Source organism: Grammomys surdaster, unplaced genomic scaffold (assembly GCF_004785775.1).
Source record: "Grammomys surdaster isolate TR1022 unplaced genomic scaffold, NIH_TR_1.0 262, whole genome shotgun sequence".
Lineage (NCBI taxonomy): Eukaryota > Metazoa > Chordata > Mammalia > Rodentia > Muridae > Grammomys > Grammomys surdaster.
The window spans coordinates 437443-450080 of NW_021604703.1; the positions used below are offsets into that span (position 1 = coordinate 437443).

Below are 12638 nucleotides of genomic sequence, written 5' to 3' on the forward strand. Positions count from 1 at the left end.
TCTCTCTCTCTCTCTCTCTCTCTCTCTCTCTCTCTCTCTCTCTCTCTTTAAAAAATGACTGGAGGAGGGAAGGTTTATCTCAGTTTAAAATCCAGAGCCAGAGAGATGGCTCAGAAGTTAAAGAACACTGCACTGCCCACTGTTCTTTCAGGAAATTTAGGTTCAATTCCCAGCACCCACAAGGCAGCTCACAACTGTATGTAATTCCAGTTCCAGAAGATTTGATGCCTTTTGACATTTTTGGACACCAGTCAGGCATACAATCATACCCATAATATAAAATGAATAAAAGAAAGTATTTTTAAAAGGTTATGTCCATCATCAAAAGAATTTGAGGCAGAACTGAAGCAGAAGCCATGAAGGAATTCTGCTTATTGGCTTACTCCTCATAGCATGCAGAGCTACCATTTTTATACAGCTGAGGCATACCTGCCAAGGGATGGCACCACATACAGTGGGCTGGACAGCCCTCCCAATCAAATAGCAAGTAGGAAAATGCCTCCCAGGGGCTAGAGAGATGGCGCAGTGATTAAGGGTACTGGTGGTTTATCCAGAGATCCAGGCTCAATTCCCAGCACCCACATGGCAGATTCTAACTGTCTGTAACTCCAGTTCTAGAAGAACTGATTGTAGCGGGGAGGTATTAGAAAAGAATTGCGTCTGGCTGGCTCCCGCCATGTTCCCACACTACTGGTGGCACCAGCTGGTTGTCTCAGAGGCACCGGGTGGGCCGAGACATTGGCATGGCTACTGCCTCTGCCCGCCTCCATGGCTCTTGGCCTGGCCCCTATGCCAACCAACCCTGCCGCCTCCACAGCGCTAGGCTAGCCCCATGCAATAACTGCCATCCTCATGATTAGCTATCACAATACCCATTAACCTGGGAAATCAAAACTCTAGATGCTTAAAGTTAACCAATGGATTTATATATATCAATAAAACCTCAATGCACAAGATGCCCACACAATTTAGAAAGTTATCCCAATTTTCCTAATCTTTAGATTTCATATCTACCTATTTACTTGAAAACACATTGGTCTACCTCTGCACTCCCCTTGCGTTTCTTCCCTCCATTCCCTCTCTGACACCCTTAGCTCCGCCTCACTTTTTCCTGTCCAATCACAGGCCTCCCTCGGCAAATAGATTGGACAATGAAATTTCTGCCACAACCCATGCCCTCTTTTGGCTTGCACAGGCACCAGGCACTCACACATGTAGGCAAAACATTAAAAAAAAATTAGGAAAGAAAGAAGCCTCAAGGCTCAGTCTGATCTGAGCAATTCTTCCGCTGAGGTTCCCTTTTCCTGGTGACTCTAGGTTTGTGCCCAGTTGACAGCTGAAGCGAAGGCCAATGTCTGTCAAGTAAACACAGCTGAGTTAGAAGAAGGATATTCTCTCGGAAGAGGCTCAGTAATCCTCATAAGGGGAATACAAGTAGTTGTCCTCGGGTATTTTAATTTATACCATGTCTTTTGAGAAGACGTGGAATAATAAGCATCAGAAGAGCAATGGTAATCTACCATGCACTGAGTACATGGGCCCTGAACTGGCATGCACACCATATTAGGAGCTTAGTGCCCTCACCACCACACCTTATTTCTACATCACTGCAGGATTCCCCCAGCTCTTTCCAGGTTCCAGATGTATCTAAAGGTCAAATCTCAAATCCTTTTTAACCCTTCACTTTCTCAGAACGAACTTTATGTGGAGGTCACCACTAAGTCCAAGAGACAGGCAGACATGTTAACCCAGGTGGATGCCTGGTGTCCCGGTGTTCCTGAGGTCTGTCTGATTTTAAGGAGCTTGTGTATTTTAGAGACATAGGATATGGATTTGTGGAGCTGTCAAGGAGACCTTTCGGGGGCCATTCTCCAAGTTTTCTCCAACTTTAAAGACTTTCTCTAAAGTGACCCATTGGGATAACTTGCAGCCCAAAGAACTCACTGCTCCTCCAAGAAGCCTGTCCATCATCACACACAGACACACCTGTCTCACATACCTGGAATCTCAGCATGACTGGCAGCACATGAAAAGGTGTTTAGACCTGAAGTCCACAAGGTCAATATAGCTCTTAGAGAAGGTTCATCCAGGAAAAGATACAAAGTTGTCAAACACAGGGCTTCTTTTCTGGTTCTTTGTTCTCTTTTTAGGAAGCTTAAAGACTACAAACAACAGTGCTTGGGGGGGGGGGGGACTTTTCCCATGGTGCCACACAAGTAACCGCTGTAGTTCCTACCTCAGATGCAGTGAAGAAGGGGCCTCTTTTGTTCCCAGGAGTACAGAGTATGGTGCTCCCTTAGCCCCGGTTACCTGACTATGAAACTGGGGGTTGGGACAATCTGATCTACTAAGCTATTTGTTGACAGGACCAGGAGTGAGTTGGAGCTCTCTCAGCTTAATATATCCTGTCATCTAGATTGGGTTTGGAATCACCTAATAGACACACCTCTGGGCATATTTATGAGGACATTTTCAGAGAGGAAGACTCACCCTGAATGATGGTAGCACCATCCCATGGACTGAGGTTCCAGAATGAATAAAAAGGGGAAAGAAAAAAGTGAGTTTAGCACAGCATCAGTCTGCTTCTGTTTCCTGGCTGGGATGCAATGTGCCCATCTGTTTCATGCCCCTGCCTCTGTGTCTGCCTCTCCCTCTCCTTAACAGACTCTCCTCAACCTGTGTGTCAAATGAACCCTTCCTCCCGTAAGTTGCTTCTTGCTCAGTAGTTTTGTCATAGCTACAGGAAAAGTAACTGACACTCTCACCAAACTACCAAGTAAGTGTGGGAAAGGAATAAACAGTCTAAGAGAGAGGCGGGTGACATTGGTAATTGAGCAATGGGGGAACTGCCAGAGAATTAAACAACACTGGACTCACTTGAAGGTGTGTGATGATCACAGGTTATCAGAGATCCTTGCATCTGGTTTGACATCACCACAGACCCCCCCAAAAAAAGTGGGGGGGAAAGACCCACCACCAAATAGATAGCAGGGCTCTCCAGTGCTTGTGAACTTAGGAGGAAGAAGAGGACAATGGGCTAGAGCTGCTGTATCTTCAGGAGTAGGTGAGCCTTAGACAGGCTAGTAGAGATGGCATATACTGTCATGTTCCCATTCCAAACTTACATTACTACAAGGATTACCCTATACCTCAATTAAGATAAATATCTGTTGTTTAAATTCTGAAGGATGTGCACGTCTTATCAGGAGAATCAGAAAAATAGCATGTCCTGGATTATGCTGGCCAGTACAGCGTCAGGGAATTTGCTGAGAAGGGGCTGGGAGTGTATTATTCAAAGAAATGTGATTCCGCTTCAACTGAAATGAGTGTGGGAGATGCAAATGTGGAAATTGGGGAAAGTGATGCATAGGCCCCTGGAAGATCCACATAGCTCATGACCACACGCAAGATGCCACGAGGCCCGTGGTGCAGTGATTTGGATGAGAATGCCTCCATAGGCTCACATATTTGCATGCATAGTCACCTGTTGATGTACTATTTGGAAGGATTAGAAGGTGTGGTCTTTGTGGTTCCAAATGTCCACATCAGGCCCCGTGTCTCTTTCCCTCTGCCTACTGCCTATGGGTCAGATGTAAAGCTTTCAGCTACTGCTCTAGCACAGTGCTTTCTGGCGTTCTACCATGCTTCACCATGATGATCCTGGACAATCCTCTGAGACTGTAAGCAAGATCCCAATTAAATGCTTTCTTTTTTAAGAGTTGCCTTAGTCAAGGTGTCTCTCCACAGCGATAGAACAGTGACAAAGACACACAGCAAGGATCATAACACTCATGAGATCATAATTCTTTGTTTTCTGGAACCTCCTATCACATGGCTTAGGGTCTTGACTCTGATGACGTATCTAACAAAAGGGAAAAGAATGAGTAAGTGAATGGAAGGGCCTAACTACCACGTTGTTGCTGTTGTTGTTAATTTCAAGATTCACTCTGTGTGTGTGTGTGTGTGTGTGCGCGCGTGTGCGCACAGGTGTGCAATATTTCCTAACATATTACAGAATTAGAACTACATGGAATTGCTCACTAAAAACGTAGTTTTAGTTTTACTGTGTCCTGCCCATAACCCTGTCCACAGAACTTAGATTGAATTCTGCCTCCAGTGAAGTGTTTAAATTTTTCAAAACATTTCTTTAAGTGCTGTTTAAATACCTCCAAAGTTTCTGGTGGGGAAAGCAGTCTTTACTTCCTAACCACTTTTCCACTTCTCTTTCAGCTAAAGAGAGATGAATCCCTTGAGGCAGACAAAGTGACTGTGAATATTCACAGACCTTCCAGAAAATCAGTCACCAAGATGCTGTGTAAGCCGCTTGCTTTGTTTAATGTTGGTTCACGTTTGTTTATAAGAGCAGAGGTTTTGTTTTTGGCACTGATGTAATGGTGCTGGCTAAGATGTTCTTCTTGGTGTCCAGAAGCTTCTATGACCTGCCTGTTTTGTTTCATCTTTGGTTTTGGGCATTCAAAACCTTTTGCTAGGTTACAGTTGCTGAGGTGCCTTCCAAATCCTATGAAATAAATCATGTTTGCACGCTGAGCCTGAGCCCCACTCTTTCTGTAAGAAGAGGTAGGGATGGTTTCTGAACTTATATGTGGTCCAGCATTCTTCAAACGTAAGAACAGGTCATGATGGGTCCTGCACTCACAAATATATGTGTGCGCATGCGCACATGCGTGTGCTCACACACACACACACACACACACACACACACACACACACACAATGTTTTATAACTGACTTCAGGAGATTGTAAACTCCCATGGCCACGCAGACTCTATGGATGTTTTTATTCCAGATTAAGAACAATTAGTCATGAGTTCTCCTGAGTAGACCATTCCACCTAGGACATCGTATCAAAACATCATCTTGTTTAAAAACAAACTAATAAAAATAGCTTTTTTATTAGAAGTCCACATACTTGTAAAAGACAAACTATTTTAAGAAATCCAGGTGCTGAGCATCCTCTCTCACAAGGATGCTAGAAAAGTAAATGGATCCCTTGGCTAGGGAGATAGATCAGTGGTTAAAGCACTTGCCGTGCAAGCATGAGGAGTGGGTGTTTCATCCCCAGAATCCATGTAAATGCTAATGGGAGTGACCACTCTTTCATAATTCCCCTCTTGGGAGACAGAAACAGTAAGCTGGCTCTGGAGACAAGCCGTATCAGTGAGCTCTGGGTTTGACTGAGGGACCCTGCCTCAGTAAATAAGGTGGATGAGCAATTGAGGACAATTCTTGACTCAACCTTAGGCCTATGCACACACAAACACGTGCACACCCACACACATTCAAACATGCATGCACACGCATGCACACACCTCCATACACATGATACAAAGGCACACATGAAAATGAAAGCTAAGTAAAACAGCCCTAGTCCTTCAAGAGAGACACTGGTGAGGTATGCGAAACTTATCATACTTCTCAAATCACAGCCTACCTTTAAAAAAAGAGAAATCCCCAGGCTCATGTGCATGTGGCTCATGGAAACCAGACCGTCAGTGGACAAAAACCAGAAGTTTCCCAAGTTGGTCTTTTGACTCTAATCATTTTCTTGGAGGTTTTTCAGCTCCAGATGGGTCTTGTTGTCAGGAGACAGGGGGTCTTCATTATTTCTCTTCTTCTCCCTTTGATCGTGATCTTCTCAGTGTTTGCTGGTGTTAGCATCTCAGTAGCAAGCCTGGGATGTAGCCCCTTGGTAGAGCATGTGCCCTGCATGTGCAAGGCCCTTGGTTCAATTCCTAGCATGCCATATACAGTAAAATAGATTGGGGCTCCATACAAAGCCAGCCTGGGCAACCTAACAGGACCCTGTCTCAAAAAGTAAAAAGAGGGCTGGGCTGTCTCTCAGTGGCAGAGTACTTGCCTGATATATGTGTGGAGTTCAAGCTCAATTCCCAGTACTATAAAGGAAAAAAAAAAAGCAAAAAAGTAATAATGACAAAACATAAACCATTTGCCTTCATTGTGATCAGGAATGATGGCCAAAAGTGGGCAGTTGGAAGACATTTTATTGAGAGATAAATTCAAGAGAATATGCCGGTTATTTTTGGGAGCACACTGCACAGGCAAACAGCTTGCCCTCAAAGTTAACTCCAAAAGGAAACAAAGGCACCAGTTTTCATGAAAACCTGGAATGTGCTCATGGGCAGAGCTGCAAAATGAAGAGCGTGCACCCATCTCTCAACCTCAGAAGGTGTCAGCTCATGGCTGGTTTCCCTTCATCCTCAGGCTCACTCCTCCTCCAGCCCTGTTAGATCATCACTCAGATACAAACTTCAAGCAGCCTGTCACAGGAAAGGATTTGACAACTTCTTAAAGGGGGAAACATGCTTATCTTTGTGGAGCTTCAGTGTCCCAAGGGGAAACAATTGGAACACCCATCCCTGCCCTGGGGCTGAAAATGGGAAGTAGGGGAGAATTCTGTATACTTCTGACTCAGGATGACAGGGTCTTCCCCCCAGAATCAACACTGTGATTATAGTTGTTCTGACTCTGTGTCTTACCTGGCCCATCACAGAATCAAAAGGATCAAAGGAACTCCTGATGAGTTCTAGTTTTGTGTTAACAGCTTTGCACTGCTATGACAAAGTAAAGGGAAGAAGTCTACGGATGTGGATGGGTTGGCAAAGTGCTTGCTGAACAAACTCCTGTTTGATCTCCAGCATCTGTGTAACAACAAGTTGAGCATGTTGGGTGATGGATGCTTGTAATCCAGCATCCCAAAGCTGAGTAGATGGACACAGGTGGATCCCTGGGATTTGTTGGCCAGCAGTCTGGCTGAATTGGTGAATTCAAGGTAAAAGCGAGAGACTGTCTCTAAACAAAATGGGCAGGCCACCTGAAGAATAATACTTAAAGCTGACCTCTGTGCCCCAGACCACAACACAAACACACAAGATACACACAAAACCCATACATATCTTTAGGCCAATTGGAAGAAGAAGGAGAGAGGCAAAGAAGAAAAGAGGGAAGAGGCAGGGAGAGTTTTCAACAAAGAGGACATTAAGTTGGAATGGGGCATGTTGGAGAACATGGAAGGAGTTGGAGACGGAAAAGAATTAGTAAAAAATGATCGTATTTTATTACGTGCATTTATGAAAATTACAAAAACAGAAAAATTCAAGTAAAAACAGAACTATGTATTTTAAAAGAAAACTCAGGCAATTTTATAGAAAAATTGGTTCTAGGTCCATACAACTAATTCTTACGTTCAAATATTCTTTAACTCTGGGGCCACCTTTGCCTATAGCAATCATCACTTAGACAAGGTGGCAGAGAAAACCTGCTAAAGAAGAGGAAGGCTGGGTGAGCATCATGTTCTTCTCTGGCCTACTCCGTCATTCCCTCTCCAACTTCCTTTCCCAGTTGTCTTGGTCCTCGTGTTTGCTATTTGCTGGACCCCCTTCCATGTGGACCGGCTCTTCTTCAGCTTCGTGAACGAGTGGACTGAGTCTCTGGCTGCTGTGTTCAACCTCATCCACGTGGTATCAGGTAAAGGCCTGGTGGGTTTGCTGATGAAACTCTAAAGCAGCTTTTCCTTCACTCTGTCCTGAAGGCTCACTATACAAGCAGCTCAAGTCTATAAAAACCGTTAAAATTGAGTTCAAGTCCAAACTATTGAATTTCAGATTCAGGAGTTTTTCCTCCAAAATAGAGAAGCTATGGTGTTAGCTTCAGGGTACTTCCACCAGCTTCTGTTGTCACTGGTTTACTCTGTAGGCTCTGGTTTATTAGGAACATAACCAGAGAGCAAAAGTTAGATACATGTATGCAACTTAGGAACATCACAGCTGAGGACAAAAGGAAGGAGAGAAGGAAAGGGATGGAAAGGAGAGAAAGCACACACAGCAGGCATTCCTGTATAATGCAGCCATTTCTGCCTCTGAGCATTTGCACCCAAGTACGCTTTCTCTTTCTTCATCAACTGTCTCCTACCCATATCAGGGTCCAGCTGGTGTCAGTCACCTCCACTGAGTCCCTTATGACCACAGCAGTCTCTGTTATGACCGAATACCTGCCGTAGACAGGCAGTGATATCATACTGCTTCTAGCAGATACCATTGTGTATCCCTGTTGCCAGCTTTGCCAGGGATCTTGCCTCTGTTTGACTCTTCCAGTTTAACGGCTTGTATAGACTTGTGCCTTTGGGAAAACCATTTCCTCTGTGCATGTCTTCGGTGTCAAACACTGACAATCACTTAGGATTCCCCTGTTGCAATTGTCACATGTAGAGTTGGGGTTTTCCTTAAAGTAACCTCTAAGCATTTTAACTCTTTGAATACAAATTACTCATCTTTGAATACAAGTGGAATGCTGGGAGAAAAAAAAAGTCTAAATCTCTCATCTTTCAATGTGCTTTGAAGTTCTCAGAATGTCCTAGTAAGCATTTGATCAGTGTCTGAATGAACAGACATGTCTTCTCATTTCAGTGACCATAGACACACAAAAGGGATTCCATCCAAGCTTTATATATATATATATATGTGTGTGTGTGTGTGTGTGTGTGTGTGTGTGTGTGTGTGTGAGCAATGGTTAGCCATCTATAAATCCTGGGAAGGGACTCAGCCTCATGACCCTCTCCCTAAACAACTGTTAACTGTCCATAAATCTTTGAGGAAAGGCAGACAGACCTTCCCTTGTAATGCAGAGTTAACGGGAACACCCTTGTGTAGTCTCCAATGGGTAATCGCAGCTGACACCTCCAGACAGCTAAGGCAGTGACTGAGTCAGCCTGAAGAATGGTGTTTCTTAGCGCTCAGATTCAGTCAGAATACCTAACCTCCATTTTTCAGAAGAATGAACTGAAGAGCCAGTGTTTATCTAAGGGCCCAGAACACAAGAGGGTCACACTCCTAGCCTCCCTTAAGCTTCAGTGGTGTCTTAGAGAAAGAAGACAGGAGATGATACTAAATGCGTGCATAGGAACTGGAGAGACGCTCCATATAGTGCTCTTGCAGAAGACCCAACTTCGTGTCCCAGCCCCTGTATCAGGTTTCTCTCATGCCTGTAACTCCAGTGCCAGAGAATCAGATGCCTTTTAGCCTCTGTGGGAACTGGGTCTCGTGAATGTATGCTCAAGTGTATGCGTGCGCACACACACACACACACACACACACACACACACACACACACACAGAGAGAGAGAGAGAGAGAGAGAGAGAAAGAGAGAGAGAGAGAGAGATGCATAATTAAAAAATACATCTCTAAATAAAAGAGTGCTATTATAACAAGCAGAGAAAAGGCAATATGCAAGCTGTCTGGAGGACAAAACAAGTGATAAAATATAATTATTCAGTGGAAGCGCTATCGGGAACCATGAGTGGGTAGGGAAGGGGCGTGGCTCCGGAGAAGTTGGGGACAGCCCTCTCCCAGAGGTTTTCAGCAAAACGAAGAATTTCACCAGGGACAGTGTGTTGACTCACTTACCCATTCTCACCAGAGCTACTGTATCAAATTATAGTTTTAACTAAAAATCCAGTGAAGAAATAAGCCTTTCTCCTCTGATACTTGAACGTCTCTCATCAGTGCCATTAACCCAGCACCACAGAAAAACCATGGCTCTTTAATCACTCTGTGTTTGTGTCCTGAGTGTACAGGCAGATCTCCCCGCAGCATTTCAAATTCTCAGTGAGTGTCTTGTACACCCCATTGCTTCCAGGAGAGGCAATCACAGGATTCCCAGGCCTTTGTTAAATATTTACATTTTTCTCTACCTTCTTCCATTCCTTGTTTGCAGGTGTCTTCTTCTATCTGAGCTCCGCGGTCAACCCCATTATCTATAACCTCCTGTCACGGCGCTTTCGGGCGGCCTTTCGGAATGTCGTCTCTCCTTCCTGCAAATGGTGTCATTCCCAGCATCGCCCACAGGGACCCCCAGTCCAGAAGATCATTTTCTTGACAGAATGCCACCTTGTGGAGCTGACAGAGGATGTAGGCCCCCAGTTCCCTTGTCAGTCATCCATCCACAACACTCACCTTACCACTACACCCTGTGCTGGAGAGGTACCATGAAAGGAGGGGTCAGAAGGCCACTTCAGAAGGCCTGGATTCTGTGATTGACATCCTTCTATGTGCCAGCACTTCAAGGAGGGACACACTGTCACCTCTGCCTCCTTGCGTGCCGTTAGAGAGGTAGCAAGGCTCTTAAATTCCATGTACTCATTACTTTTTTTAATGCTTAAACTCAGACTTCATTCCGGGTCACACTGCAGACTTTACACTCCATCTTTCTGTATTTTGAGTTTTCATAAATGTGATTGTAATGTGTCATGGGAGTCTCACTTAAAGATGCTCTCATGATGGGTGGGTTTAGTCTACTAAAGGCACTGTAAAGTAGCTAAACAGCACAACACAATTATCCCAACATCCAAACCCAGGATGCAGGAGAAACTACTGGGTGGTACTCTGGTGAGCTGGCTCAGAACTGCTCACCAAAGCCTAACCCTCCAATAGTTAGGACTTTTGCAAGTTTGTTGTCAAATGAGCGATGGCTTGAAATCAATCCTAGTAGAAATATTTATGCTACAGAAATTAACAGCTCTCTAAATCAGGGCTAAATAATTTTTATCCCCTAGAGATCTGGCCCATGAGCAGGTTGAGAGATATTAATGAGCTGGCACTGAGCCAGCTTGCTGTGGTGCGTGTGACTTGCTTTTAGAACAAATGCTGGTAATGCTGTAATTATGGACTACTTAGAGTCATGGTTAACTCTGAAAAAAAAGTCCCATGGACTAGATTTAAAAAAAAAAACCTAGAGTTTCTACACAAAATTAGGCGAAATACTGCTAATTAAGCCAATGGAAGCAGCATCAGCATTTTATAATTAACCTGGAGTAGAAGGATTATTTTTGGATGCCATCCATTAACATTAATGCAGAAAACAACAATGGACCGGGTGTTATTTTCCCTCACACGTCTGTATTTGCAGAGCCCACAGGATGTGTTGTCAAAACATATGATTTTTTCTATATTCATCTCCACTTGGCTGCAGATTTATTTTCTTCTTAACATGTAGAAATTTGATGTAGGACTGGAGGGACAGACGACACAGTGAACCAAAGGCACTTGCCACCCTGCCTGAGGATCTGAATTCCATATCTGGAACTCACATGGTGGAAGGAGTGAGAAATGACTTCCCCACGTTGTCCTTTGACATCTAAGCATGCACCACGGCATATGCACTCCCAAACCCTGACACTCACCACAATAAGTAAGTTAATATAAACATTAAAGAAATATATCATAAATGCATAGTGTGGAAGCTAACAACTATACTATCTTCTAGAAGCCTGGGAAATCAAAATCACAGCCTTTCCAGCCTCTCCTTTCCTTTCCCACCCCCAATGGATGCCTGAGTGCTTCATGGTCTCTGCTTCTGAAGCTTCACCTGTGCCACTATGGTAGCACTTTCAAGGCAATGTCAGTGTTTGAAAGTTTTGACTAATTTATATATGGGATAGATATTGTAGAATATCCTTAAATTATGTACCTGGGTTTCACTGCCAGTGAAATACATTCACTGTGCAAAGCAAGATTATTAACTTAGAGAGTTAGAAAGTTGGACAAGTCTGGCAAAGAAAGCCAAAGTCCAGGACTAAGAGAGGCAAAGCTGGAGAGATAAGTAGTGTCTCGATGGGCAAAGACATTTGTGCATAGGCTCACTGATGCGAGTTCCTTGGTTGAAGAAGAGATCCAACACCTGAAGTTGTTCTCTGACCTCTGTATAGCAGCTACCATGGCTTGTGTAGCAGTACCCCCTCACACATAATAACAATAAAATTATTGCTTTAAAGACAAGCAATTACTTTCAAACACATTCAGTGTCTGCTATAAAACCACACGGACGCATAGATAAATTCTGTGAGTAAACAGGCATTTTGAAGATATATCTTAAAAGGTTCCATAGAATGCACTTATTCATATATTTGTACATTTGACTCTTATCAACACTTTCTGCTTTGTCTTATAAATGCTGAAAAATTCAGATCCTGACTTTGACCACCAATTCCTCAGTAATAAAACGGAATAAAGGTTGTCCTGTGCACATCCTGTGTTCTCTTCCCTGATTCTCCCATCTTACTGAGAAATAAAGTATTATCTATTACCATCTACCCATCCCCCTTCCAGTTGTCAGCAAAGAGCTTAACCTTCCTTACTTCTGGGAAAATTATACAAGCAATCTCCAAGTCTCTGAGGCCACCAGAGTCCTGGAATCTCACTCAGAAACCCACAGGGGCTGGGGAGGTTCCCAGGCAGGGACAGGCTGAGGTCTGAGGCTTCCCTACCTGACCTTGCCACCTGCAGCAGCCTCTTTCTTACACTCCTGTAAATAATGGTGAGTACCTACAAAGGACCTATGTGGGAGTCTATAAAACACACTCCCCAGCAGTTCATCCGGATTCCAGAAGGGTGGTTGTCATTCCTCCTAAGAAGCCTATAGATCTCAGAAACTGCCAGACTCCTGGATGTCACTTAGGAGGGTGGTTAAGGACAGCCCCACCCTATACAAGTAACAAGTGCCTCCTCTCTGCACTTTCCCCAGGACCCTTCACTCACTCCCTCCCCTCCACTCCCTATCTCCTCCCCACTCCTCCACCTCCTCCCCACTCCTCCACCTCCTCCCC

General features: G+C 44.2%; 1 protein-coding gene across 1 annotated transcript in view; it reads left to right on the forward strand.

The window, feature by feature from the left end:
- Nmur2 (neuromedin U receptor 2) overlaps positions 1–12057 on the forward strand; it is a 16231-nt gene extending 4174 nt beyond the window's left edge. The window contains exons 2-4 of the mRNA XM_028775996.1: positions 4231–4315; positions 7381–7506; positions 9752–12057. Coding sequence (XP_028631829.1) covers positions 4231–4315; positions 7381–7506; positions 9752–10026 — 486 coding nt within the window. The 3' untranslated portion in view covers positions 10027–12057. The remainder of the gene's footprint in view (positions 1–4230; positions 4316–7380; positions 7507–9751) is intronic.
- Positions 12058–12638: the final 581 nt, after the last annotated feature.